Genomic DNA, 13,489 nt, shown 5'->3' on the forward strand with positions numbered 1-13,489 from the left:
TCATTTTGCAATTTGGGCAACAGTATTAACTGAATACTGTCTGTGCAGTCTAGCCTCCTAGAAAACCCCTCCTCCAACCTCTTGATGTGCTCTCAAAAGCCAGCTCGCCTCAGTGGAGCTCACCTGGTGGATGGGAATGACGAGGAAGGCCCCCCCACCCGCACACTCAGTCACCACTGCAATGAAGTGGGGGTTCACGGCACAGAAGTGGTTGTCATGGACGTTGCGGGTGATGGGCACGCAGTCATAGCACTTGTCCTTGCTGGCAGCTTTGCCATACACGTGGCGGAACTTGGAGCTGCGGTACTGTGGGTGCCACGACATCTGCAAGGGGAGAAACACAACAAATACCCCATGACGTAAGAATCAGCTATCCCATCATGGCTTGCAGACCCCCACTCCCCTCTCTCCAGAACAAGCTCACCCCCCCCTCCGCCCCCATTTGGGGTCCTTGCACCAACCCTCAGCCAGAAAGCAGCAGCCACATTTTTCTCTGCTGGTCTTCACCCCTTTGGCATGACCTGCCTCTGCACCTGTTGCACATCTCTGATGGAAAGAGTGCAGGGGAGAAAAGACAACCCTCTCCTCCACCAGCCAGCTGGCCTGTGCATGCACCAGCAATCCCTATCATTGGGGGCTGGGCCACATGGCAGCAAGGTTAAGAGGAATTGAATCCTGGTAGCTCAGAACTCAGGAAGCATGAAAGATATATTCTGGGTGAGGAAAGCCTGAAAGATGGCGAGTGAACAAGTCAGTCTGGATGCAGGCTTCATTTGGCCCTCGGGTGGTTTAGGACCAAAAGCTAGTCTAAATTTTGCTCACATGAAGGGAAAAAAAGAGGTTTGAGAGATCATAGTAATCATTACAGTCACCTGCTGTTTTTTTCCCCACTGACAATGACATTCTGCATGTCTGGTTTATAACTGCACTACAGCCCTCTGAGAGACAGCATTTTAAACGGTGTTTAAATGAGATACATAAAGCATGCTAACCACAAGAATCCTTTCCCACAGAGAGCAGTGAAGCTTGATGGAACTGATGCAACTAATTTCAAATAGGAAACTACCGGTGTTGGACAGAAAAGGCAATTCAGACTATGAACTCCTGCTCCATCCACAAAACCTAGACAGTAAAAGGGACATGGCAGAGATGGTGAGAAGATCCTACTGCCCAAAGGAAAAGAAATGTACATCAGGCAAGAAGGTTATGGGTGAAAAAGAGCCCCACACAATCAATATAGGCAAAGACTGGGAGAGGGCTTGGTTTGCCCCATATTGATCTGCTGAATGTGCATTTCATGAATGGTATTATCAGTGCTGCTGGATCAAAGATATTCCAGTTTGAGAGAGTTCCCCCTTTTGTGTTACAGCAAGACTTAGCTCATTCACAAGGGTAAGTGTTTGAAGGGAAGCACGCACTCAATGGCAGGAGCCCAAGTGCATCATCATCCAACAAGCAGAGGTCTAAGCAATTCTAAACCAAAATGTCCTTGCTGCTGGCACAAGACGGTATCCTCCTGGGATGACTATTAAATGCCAGGAGTCTGTATTGCTTGATCCTGGGCAGTTGAACTGGAGCTTTACAAGCATCCATCAACACAAAGATCTGCAAAGCTCATGTCACACTGGAAGATTTGGGCTGTGAATAGTGCTAGGACACAAGTCCTGGCCTACTCCCCACCTCCTCCCAATCTGCTGGCACAGCTCAGACCAAACCCCACCTTGGACAAATACATATGCCTGTAAAAAATCAGTCCTGGCAGATCACCGGTTGCTTTCACAGTCATTTTTGTTGCCTGCTTTTACCTTGGCACGTTTTACCCACATTTCTCCATATTCTTAGCTGATTAGATTTCTTGTGCAGAAAACATTAGGTGCAAAGGATCTCTGATACAGTGAGGGCTCTGATGCTGAACAAAAACAAAGACACACAAGTTATTTGGAAAAGAAAGCAGTGATCCTGGGAAAATAATCTTGGAAGAAGGGATATTCACAGACAGAAAGAAAGCTGAGGTTTTATGGAGCTAACTAGCTCCCCAAACAGCCCAAGATGTGCAGCATTCTCAAACACCTTCACACTCATTACAGCTTTAGTGGTTAGGTTTACTCGCATCACGGTGGAGGCGGGGAAATCACTGTACTGTCTGGATGCAGCAGTTCCTTCTTACAGCAGGAACGTTATCTTTCCAAAAGGAAATTAACTGCCTGGCTCAAAGGAACTTCTAGCTAAACTGCGCTTGAGGTGGGACAGAGTGTGTGGTCTGGAGGTTCGAGGCTCCTCTGGAGAAAGGAGTCACCAAGTACACAGAATATATTCACTATTGCAGCACCAGAGAGCAGGAACACACAGCAAGATACTAACATCCCATGCAGAGTACCTGTGAAATTGTAACTCTGAATAAGGAATAAAGGAAATATAAGGAATTAAATGCCCAAGTTTGGATAGTGCTTAGGAAACAAGCTCTCTCCTATTTCAGTTTGTAGAATTAAGGTTCAGCTGTCACAGGAATGGACTTCAAAGCACCTACAGCCTGGACAGCAGGGCAATATATAACTGGGAATATCATAAAAATGGAAAAGACAATCCTAGCAGAACAGTGTCCCTCCTGACATAATTGCAGCCACAGCAGAAAGCTCAACATTAAAAGAAAAAGCTTTTTAAATAAAATATGGCAAAAAACAGCCTGAACAGGTGCAGCATCAGCAGACTGCATCTGGCACAGTGGGAGATGCTGAACCCAAATAAAGCAGACATGTGGACATGAAGAAAAACTTGTTTGGAAGGAGTGTGGAGGAGTGTTCTGCACTGGAAGTTGCTCAAGTGGTGATATGTCTCCATCCCTGGAAATCCTTTCAAGACTTCATTAGATAAAGACATATTCTCCTTATTCAAATGTTCATAATAGTCCTGCTCTGAACAGGAGGCTGAATTGGAGAAAACCTAGGGCATGGTGCCACCAACCATACTGAAACCTTACAAATGAAAAAGCTCACATCTTCACTAAGTAAAATAAGGCCCTGTGTGTACAATCTGCCTGCTACAAGCCATGCAGCAGACAAGATGTGGTTCCTCAGCAAGAGATGAGATCTTCCAGCTGGCTATTAACAAGAACAGCCTGGCCAGGGCTCTGACAGATCTCAGCTATTAAACAGTGGAAGCTATGGTGCATACAAGAAGATCGTTGTAGAGAAAAGAGGTCGCCATTCTCCATCAGAGCTCTCAATGCACCAAATGCTGTGTTATGTATAAATACAGGCCTAATACCAACTGTATGGGTGGGTGTATAGGTACTAAAAGGACTACAGAAACATTTATCCCCCCAGCAGGTCCCCACTGCAGTCTGCCTTCATGTGATTTGCCCAGATCTGCCCTTCCACTGCTGCCAGAACAATGCAGGAACCAGTCACAGGTCACTGGTACCCCCGTTTCCATCAGCAGTCCTGGCCCAGCCTCTCTGCTCAGCTCCTGTGTTTGCATGGCAGGACAGAAGTGGCCTCAGTCTATAGCTACAAGTCTCTTCCTTGTTTTTTCCTAAAATAGCAGGTTTTCCAGTCACTTCTCCTCCCCCTCCTCCCTCTGTCTTCCTGGAAGGAAGGAGTTGGTTTAATCACACCTCATCTGGTACTTCAACCATCTTGACTACCACTCTGTTCTCCTAGATGCAATGTCATATGTTCCCAGGAGAGACAATCTGAGTGCTGTGTCCACTCTCCAGGGCTGAAGGTGGAGCAGGGGGACTGACCAGAGAGTAGAGAGGCATCCCACTCCTTCCTCTCAACAGAAGAAAGCACCACAACAAAGGCAGAGTTGGGTGAAAAACACTCATGACCAGACAAAGAAAGGAAGCATGATTTTCACAGTATCTCCCATCCAGGGCTCAAGGAACCTGTTCTGGTGCAGCTGGCAAAAAGCTGGGCTTGCCTCCCTACACAGGTGGCAGAGAAGCCAGCTCTGCAAATGTTGTGTAGGAGACAAGGGTCTCCCTGGCTTACAAGTGCAAGGAGATGCCAGTTTCTGATATATCTCCCACCCCCAGAAGGAGCTGTGGTGTGGCTCAAAGTGCCATACACATCTACGGTGCCAAAGTGCCAAATGCCACTTCCAAACACAGCTGCAGTGAGACACACAGCGAGCCAAGCAGCAGCCCAGATAAAGAAGCTGGGAAGAGCTGGGCTGGGCAAAACACTTCACTACAGGTCTGTACTTGAGCGGCTCCTGAGTGCCTGCTTCAGAAGAGCAATGTAAGGTTATCCACTGCCCTCCTGTACCAGCCAGAGGTAACTGCTCTTTCCTCTTTTATTCTCCACCCCTGCAAGATTGTCAGCTATTCAACAGCTTCCTCACAGAACAGAAGCAGTTTCCTGGCAGTGAGCAGCAGTGGCCACTTAGGTCATCAGCAGCATTTCCTGCCATTCCCTCTTGGAGGCAAGCCCACCCTGAATCCTCTCCCGTGCTGGGTGAGTCCTGCAAAGCAGCTGCCACCTTCTCCATAATGGCCTTTGAGCTCCGACATGACTCCCATGCTCCACTCCAGCTAATCTCACATCAACTTAGTCCATTCAAGCCATGTCACACTGACACATTTCCACGTTTGCCTCAACCTTTCCGTGGCCCATCCTGCCACCCCAACATTAGGAGGCAGGTTTCCTCACTGCTGGGGGCAGGGGCAGCAGTGGACTGCAAGCAGCATCAGAGCCAATCCCACAGGCCACAGGGAGCTATCTGCAAAACCATACCTAAAGCAGGAGGCAGAGGCACCTCCATGGGACCCCCCTCTCCCCCATCTTTCCATGGCAAGCAGAAGACCCTGGTGTATGAGTAACTTTATTTAGTTCTTCCAAAGCTGCTGAGGCTCTGGCTGTACTTTCCACCTACCTCCTCCCATTCAAGGCCCCACCACACTGCAGAACCTTCTGGACCTGGACACACAGCGTCCTGCTTCCAGAAGAAAAGGGAGCTGGATGAGGAGATCTTGACAGTAGCAGGGCTACATCTGCTCCCCTGCTGCTCACAATGCCAGACAGAGCCCTGGACATCCACTACCTCCCCAGGCCCATGCTGGCGTGGCAAGATTTGCCAAGGGGCTTTGCAGTGTTCTCTGCATGGTCCTTCTTTCCCACTTTTAAATGTTCACTTCCCTCTTCTCTGTTTTCAGATTTTGCCAATCACAGTCATTAGGTTTCCTTCCAGTCTCCTCTCCTTTGCTGCCATCCATAGTGCAGAACAACAGGCAGGGACACCAGGCAAAAGGTGACCACTACCCAAACATGCAGGTTTAGGCTTAGGAAAGCTAAAGCCTACCTGGAGCTGCATCTGACAAGGGATGTGGAAGGCAACAAGAAATGTTCCTACAAGTACCACAGCAGTAAAAGGACAACTAGGGAAAATGTGAGCCTGCTGAGGAATGGGAATGGGGACTTGATGAGAAAGGACTCTGCAAAGGCTATGGCATTGAATGTCTTTTTCACCTCAGCCTTTACTGCTGCATTGAGTTTGTATGGCAAGGTTTTGGTAGCACAGGGTTACAGGGGTGGCTTCTGTGAGAAGCTGCTAGAAGGTGTCCCCATGTCTGACAGAGCCAAAGCCAGCCAGCGCTGAGACGCACCTGCTGCTGACCAAGGTCAAGTCCATCAGCAATGGTGATAGCACCTCTGAGATGGTGTATTTAAGAAGGGGGAAAAAGCGGTGGCAGAACAGCAGCTGGAGAGAGTCTATGTGAGCGCAGCAGCCCTGCAGGCACCCAGGCCATTGCAGGAGGGGCAGGAGGTGCCTCCAGATTCCCCTCTGCCGCCTGTGGTGAAGCCCATGGTGAGGCTGTGCCCCTCAGCCCATAGAGGTTAGCAGTGCTGTGACCCATGGGCAGCCTGTGCTGGAGAAGCTCCTGGCAGGGCCTGTGGCCCCATGGAGAGAGGAGCCCAGGCTGGAGCAGGTTGCTGGCAGGACCTGTGGCCCCATGGTGGACCCAGGTTGGAGCAGTCTGTGTCTGAGTGACTGCACCCTGTGGGACGGACCCATGCTGGAGCTGTTTGTGAAGAACTGCAGCCCATGGGAAGGACTCACATTGGAGAAGTTGGTGGAGAACTGTCTCCCGTGGGAGGGACCCCATGCTGGAGCAGGGGCAGAGCGTGAGGAGCCTCCCCCTGAGGAGGAAGGAGCAGCATAGACAACACGTGATGAACTGACCGCAGCCCCCATTCCCCGTCCCCCTATGCCATTAAGGGAGGCAAGAGGTAGAGAAAATCATAAGTAAAGTTAAGCTCAGGAAGAAGGGAGGTGTGGGGGCAAAGTGTTATTTCTCATTATCCTATTCTGATTTGATTGGTAACAAATTAAACTGATTTCCTCAAGTCAAGTCTGTTTTGCCTGTGATGGCAATTGCTGAGTGACCTCCCTGTCCCTATCTCAACCCACGAGCTTTTTGTTATATTTTCTCTCCCCTGTGCTCTGAGGAGGGGAGCGATACAGCAGCTGTGGTGGGCATCTGGCACCCTGCCGGGACCAATCCATCACAACTGCTAAGATGGTCCTTAAGGTATTTAGGGCCCCTGAGACCTATGGGAAGTCCAAGACTAGGAAGACTTGGATGTAGCTTACCTCAGCATTAGCAAGGCTTTTGACACTGTCTCCCATAACAGCCTCATAGACAAACAGATGAAGTACAGACTAGATAAGCAGACCCTGGGGTAGACTGTAAACTGGCTGAACCCCTGGACTCAAAGGCTTGTGATCAGCAGCACGAAGTCTATCTGGAGGCCAGTCTCCAGTGGTGTGCCCCAGGAGTGGACACCGAGGTCAGTGCTGCTTAACTTTTTCATTAATGATCTGGATGATGGGGCAGAGTATACCCTCAAAAAATCTGTGGATGACACAAAATGGGAAGGAGTGGCTGATACATCAGAAGGTTGTGCTGCCAACCAGAGGGACCTCGACAGGCTGGAGAAATGCGCCCACTGGAACCTCATGAACTTCAACAAGGGAAAGAGCCAAGTCGTGTACCTATGGAGGAATAACTCCATATGCTGGGTGCCAACTGTCTGGAAAGCAACTTTGCAGAAAACAACCTGTGTTTCCAGGTGGACAGCAACTGACCATAAGCTGCCAGCAATGTGCCTTTGGAGCAAAGAAAGCCAATGGCCTCTGGGGATGCATAAGGAGGAGTGTTGCCACCAGGCTGGGGGAAGTGATCCTTCCCCTCTACTCAGAAGTAGTTTACTACTAGTGAGACACACCTGGAGTGCTGTGTCCAGTTCTGGGCTCCCTGGTACAAAAGACATGGATGTAGTGGTCCAGTCTAGGTGCATGAAGATGTTAAAGGGACTGGGACTATCTCTCATATGAAAAGAAGCTGAGAGAGCTGGGACTGTTCCCCTAGAGAACAGCAGACTCAAGAGGATCTTATCAATATGTACCAGCACCTCAGGAGGTCTCGAGGGTAAAGAAGACAGGGCAAGACTCTCCTCAGTGGTGCCCAGCAACAGACAAGAAGCAATGGGCACAAACTGAAATACAGAAAACTCCATTTAAACACACAGAACCACTTTTTTTCTGTGATGTTAGTCAAACACTGGCATAGGCTGCCAAAAGAGGTTGTGGAGTCTCCATCCCTGGACATACTTAAAACCTGACCAGACATGGTCCTGGGCAACCTCCCCTAGTTGACCCTGCTTTGAGCAGGACATCAAGATACGAGTTTCAACTTCAACTGTTCTGTGATTCTAAGGCCTCTGGATCTCAGCCATGTGTATCTTTTACTGCCCTAAAAATGCCACTGGCAACGTACCAAGATGTATGCCCATGCGATGTGCACTTTCAACCCAATAAACCTGAAGTTTGTCTTCCAGGTTCAGCTCTCCCATCTGTTCTTCTGACAGGGAGCAATGACAACACATTTCTTCCCCATTCCATAAAAACTGCTGTTTGGAGGGGCAACCATTTTTATAACTGTGCAAATAGAAACTGGTATAAGGGATGGAGGGGAGAAAGTGTGGGAAAATACAGAACATTTTGCCAGCACGACAGGACTGTTTTTTCACTGCAAAAACTTGCGCTATCACCTCAAAAAAAATACCATATTTGTACATTTTATAAAGCCCCAAAATTATATGTTTTGCACAGTCCCTTAAGAATATACTTTCCCTGGGTGTTTTTTAAGACTAATGGGGTTAGCTTTCTCCCTGCACTGGAGGGCCCCCAGTGTACAACGAGTCTCCCCTTGCACATTCATGCCTGAGCAGGGTGAGTCAGCATAGGCAGAGCTCAAGGTCCTGAAAACCCTGGGTGTGCAGCACCAGGTGAGGCTTGTAACCACAGCTCAGGGATCCCCAGCTCACTTCACCTGCTTGTGGGACAGCAAGGAGCCAGGATGCCCACAGCAAGGGCACGCAGACCATCCGTGCACACGGGGCAGTGCCCATGGCAGCACATCCCCACCTTGAGAGGCAGCTGGAGCTGAGGTCTGGGTCCTTTCTTCTGATCAGGGAGGTAGAAGATCTCCCCCCACTTGCAACTCAGGGCTCTGTGCCATCAGCACAGAGACTGATGCTGAACTGACAAGGAACTGGTGAATGGACCATCAGCCCTCTGTCAGCATGGCACAGAAGCCTTTGCATCCTGGAGAAAGGAGGAAGGTAGCCTTTGCAATCCAAGAATCAGCCTCCTGCCTTCCCTCCCCATCATCCTGACCTAATTCCCTAATTCCCAATATCACAAGCCTCCCTGTGGGGGGAGGGGGAACTGGGATGGAGGGAGACAGTGCAGATTGTACTAGCGTGTGTGTTTCTAACCATACAGCTGATGCAAAAAATGTGGTTAGCACTATCCTCCCCTCACCCAGCTCTCAAAGACAAAGTCCTGGGACCTTGTGGTTGTCACTCCCACCTCTTCCAACAAGGAACATTAAGGAGACTTTTTTCTGAAGCTGCCAAAGGGTCCTGGAGTAGGATAGAGATCCCTGCAAGCCCCACTCAGATCTCTGCTTACCACTTTGCAGTAGGCAATCAGCACACGCTTTTTCAGGACGGACAGTCTTTGCTAGACAGCTTCTGCCCATTAAGCTGTGCAGCCCTAGCATGGGGAGCACTATCTCATGAAAGAACATGCAGTGGTTTATGTCAAATACAGTAAAATGCATCCATTTGCTTCATAGTTCCTCATTGCTAGCATAAACAGAAGCAGCAGCTCCTCTGCCTCTCTAAGCAGGTTAATGCAACTGCAAGAGATAAGCAAGGTCATACAGGTAGTTTTAAATGATCCCCTGAAGCCTCTCACAACTGGCATTTCTGGGTGCTCAGCTCTGAGCTGAATGAGGAAGGACACAACATGGACAACCCTGAGACACAGATCTGATCGTGTGGAGAACCTCAACTACAGAGCAGAGGAGCCATCATACAAGCTGGTCTCAAATGTAAAAAGATTCTCATCTCTTGCCCAAGGTCCAGAATACAGCAGAAGGAGGCAGAGAAAGCGAGGTCATGGCTGCAATATGGGTCTGATATAAGATAAAACAGTAAAGCTGTAGCAATTCTCAGCCCAGTGCTGACAGCAGGTGGGATTCCTTCCTGGCACCTGAAAAGATGCCCAGAAAACCACTGTAGTACTTTGATACCCTCAAGCATAGCCTACTCAGCCCTTTCATGTTTACCAGACATGAACATGGAAATGCTTAGGAGACCTCTGAAGAACAGTTAAAGATGGATAATCCAGGTCTACCACTTGTCTTCAGAAATACGATGCAGCAGCACTGAAGGGACTTTGCTGTGCTTTAGGTCTGACTCTTCTATGAGGTTGTTTATGAAAAGTTAACTTTTCATCACTCATCCATGAAACCTGACTGCAAAGATCCTAGCTCCTGACTGAAGGTGTGAGCTCCTAAAAGGGTTGTGAACTCTAGGAAGGTCTGCAGCACTCAGAAGCAGTCTTGGGAAAGTTATGCTGTGGCATATTTGCTACTCTCCAGGAAGTATTAGACAAAACAAATAGGCATATGCATGTCCAACTGACTGAACATGTGCTTCACCATAGGCCAGCATGTTCGTGCTTGCCCTGTTGCATCCCACTTACACTAGGATTACAGATTTGCCTACACTGTGCATGAAACTTGTGAATTCTGGATTAATTTCTCTTGTTCTTGGAAAAAATAACCACATAAAAAAAGCGAAACATGTTTGAGGAAACCCAGACATATGGGAGCCTAATACCGGTCCAACTGAGAGCATTTCCTCCTCTGGTGCACAGTATTTGTGAAAGAGTCACAGCAGCCAGGTCAATCCTAATAGTCTGGAAACTCAAGACACTGGCAGCACTTTATTCTGCCTTTTACAGTCTTTGATATCTTTGGTGGCTTTGACATCCTTGGCATTGTGCCTTGGATTGTGCCAGGAGCTGGAGGGCATACAGATCAGGAAGTTATTTCTTTAAATCCTGAGGAAGGTCTAAAAGAAGATTGATGGGCACCTTATCTCCTGGAAATACCAGCTCTTGGATGTGGCTCCACATACTGTTAAGAGCTGACCTGTCCAGCACACACCCTGGCATATTGTTTTTCTGGCAATTTCAGTCTCATCTATGAGCCAATTTCTCTTGCTCAAAGAGCAGAAAATGAACACAAGGTGGGGGAGGAAATAAAATAAATAAGTAAATAAAACACAAACACAAAAAAAAAAAAAAGAAAAAAAAACAGAATAAGGCATCTGAGCGAATTAGATCATAAAAAGTATCTGGTGTGGGTAAAACAGAGCACAAAGGGATGGGTGTCACATCACAGGTAGAAGCAGAGGGAATTGGAGTGTCTTTGACACCAATGAGATCCCCTCAGCTCATCCAGGGAACCACAGCCAGGCAGCATGACAGTGTCACCCCAGGAAAGGAGGGGTAGCTAAGAACCAGACCTTGTCTCATTGCCCTGTAAACAGGCATGCACATCTCACAGGCTGTGCTGCACCCAGTCAGAGCAGGGAGGAATTTAGACTACATGAAGGTCAGATGGGAGATGGGTTTGTAACCTGACCAAGAAGTTTGGGGGCAGGAAATCCTACTTAGCGTGCTCAGCTCCTATAGTTCATGCTTTTCAGTGCGTGCCAGCCTTCTGCTCTTTCCCAGTCCCGAGGAACCAGCAAACTCCAAAGCTGGAACCATCTGCCTAAAGCCTTCAGCTCTGGGCACTGCTCTAGCAAAAGGTGCCAGACAGTTGATAGGAGAATTCAGTGGAGAGTGGTATGGACAAGTGATCAAAGCTGTGTGACCTGCTAAGAAATCCTAAAAGCTTCAGAGTGGAGATGATGGAGGGAAGCCATGACAGTAGGCTTCAAACACGGAAAAGGTTGCCACAAAGAGGATATAAATTGTCCACTTTCAAAGTCTAGGGGAGACAGAAAGTAAAAAACCATGTGTTTTAACCGCATCAGAGAAGTCTCCAATTAGGCAGCAGTAAAACTTCTAAGAGTCACAGGAGTGGGAAATGTATGAATCTCCATCAGTGGTGTTTCCCAGGCAGACTCAATAAAAGACTAGCAATGACAACGGAGCTACAGCTGACCCTGATTTGGACAGGAGGCAGACTCACAGAGCTGGAACAGAGAAATCACACAATGATTTGATTTCATGTGCAGTAAGCCTGCTATGTCCCGAGCGTGGCAGGCTGTACCTGCTTGTACTAGCTGCACTAACCCCCTCAGCAGGGCATCCAGTATCTCACTTTTAAGCAATTTTTAATTGCAATCTTAATGTCAGAATTGCAATTCTTAACATCCAGGGCAAGACAGCTGAATCAGATACAGCTACTGCAGAACAATCTGTTTCATTATGGTACCAAGAGCTGTGCTGCAAGACAAGCTGTTTAGCAGTGGCCATCATTCCTGACATTAATGCGCCAGAGTAGCTCCTTTCAAATGTACCATTGTTCAGGCTAACCATTAAGAGTGGTATAAGGGAAAATGAAAGCCAAAATTTTAACCTGAGCTCATTTGTCTGATGCAGCATTCAGGTTGAAACTTTCTCTACTGCCCTTGTGAAAACATGCAGGCCCTATTTCCCTGAGATTAAAACCTCAACAACTGTATGGGACTGCAAAAAGGATCCATAGAGGTAAGAGACCATCCCATCCAGATGCAGAGCTGAAGATGATGGTGAGCAGAAGGGTTGGACCTGCAGAAGCAGAGATCACATATCATTAAAGCAGCACAAAACAGCATCTGGAGAACTTAAAGGAGCTGAACAAGCCCAGTGGGAACAATAAACATCTCATTTTGGCTAGGTCATCTGCAGCTCCTTCAGGGAAGGTGTCCGAGGTCTCTGTCTACAGAAAGTTTGGTTATTTCCCCCGAACAGCCCCCAGGCCACGCCAGTGCCCATCTTCTGTGGGACCAGACTCCAGACATGATCTAAGCTCTTCTCTCTGCCTTTGTGCACAGCACATCTGAGGGCCTGGCAGCACCCAGCATGCATCAACCTGACATGCATCCATCAAGACACAAGTCCTTGGTCCCTTCTGTCCACATGCCAATGCACACTAATATTTCACCGACTCAAAGCTGTACAGGGAGGAGGCTTGCTGCTAACTCCAGTGATACAAACAGGCATCTTACTCCACCAGCTACTATAAGATCACCTTGATTCAAAGCTTTTTTTACAAGTTCATCCAAACTAAGCCTGTTGAAGCACAAGATCACTGCCTATGAAGCATCCTATTAGATGACAGATCTCTCATAAGACTGTATGACAATCCTGGTATGGAAATACAGCACATAAAGGCTGCATGGAGTGCAGAAGCAGCACTCAATTCAGCCAACACAGAATTTCTAGGCCGAACAAGTTTGTAAGCTCTAACAGAAAGCTCTCCAGCTGCCTTCAGGTAAGCAAGGGGAGAACAGACTGCCAGCCTCTGCCCCTGATCTCAGGACAGTGATCAAAGGACAGCCTGAGCTCTTCTGAGATGAGAGTCTGGCACAGCATCTCCTGCAGAGATTTGCATCTTCTCCCCACCCCATGCCTGGGCTGAGAGCCTTCCAGTTCATCAGGTGCAATGTGGATGGTACATGCCCCTCACCAAAAAATTGCTTTCTGTTTTCTTGTGCTGCTCACCTCTCAGCAGGGTACAAATACATACCAATGAATTAGTAACTGTTATGTTTGCTTGAAATTCCCCCAGTTTCACACAAGAAGCCTCCCTTCTCCTTGAGGCCTGTGCTCTGTGCGGCCTGTGTTGCACTCCTGCATGAAAGCTGCCCTGGCATAGAGAAACATGGGCTGAAATCCAGCCATACTTCTGTGGACCTTGCCTACAGGGTGCCCAGTGCGCTCCTGGGGAAAGCACATAACATGAACAATCTTCCAAAACACTTTTAAGTACTGATTACTATTGTTCATAAGCAGGTTTCCAAACTCTGCCTATACCTCACCTGCCACTCTGAAAAGCACTTCAGCTGTTCAGGTGATCCAACCTGGCAAGTTGGACTCTCTTCCTCCCCTGTCCTTATTGACAGGGAATCAAGAG

At 48.2% G+C, this 13,489-nt stretch overlaps 1 protein-coding gene across 1 annotated transcript in view; it reads right to left on the reverse strand.

The window, feature by feature from the left end:
- The window catches only part of CORO2A (coronin 2A), a 62,250-nt gene that overhangs the window by 22,004 nt on the left and 26,757 nt on the right, over window positions 1-13,489 (reverse strand). The window contains exon 2 of the mRNA XM_056325441.1: window positions 124-324. Coding sequence (XP_056181416.1) covers window positions 124-324 — 201 coding nt within the window. The remainder of the gene's footprint in view (window positions 1-123; window positions 325-13,489) is intronic.

This window comes from Falco biarmicus, chromosome Z (assembly GCF_023638135.1).
Source record: "Falco biarmicus isolate bFalBia1 chromosome Z, bFalBia1.pri, whole genome shotgun sequence".
Classification (NCBI taxonomy): Eukaryota; Metazoa; Chordata; class Aves; order Falconiformes; family Falconidae; genus Falco; species Falco biarmicus.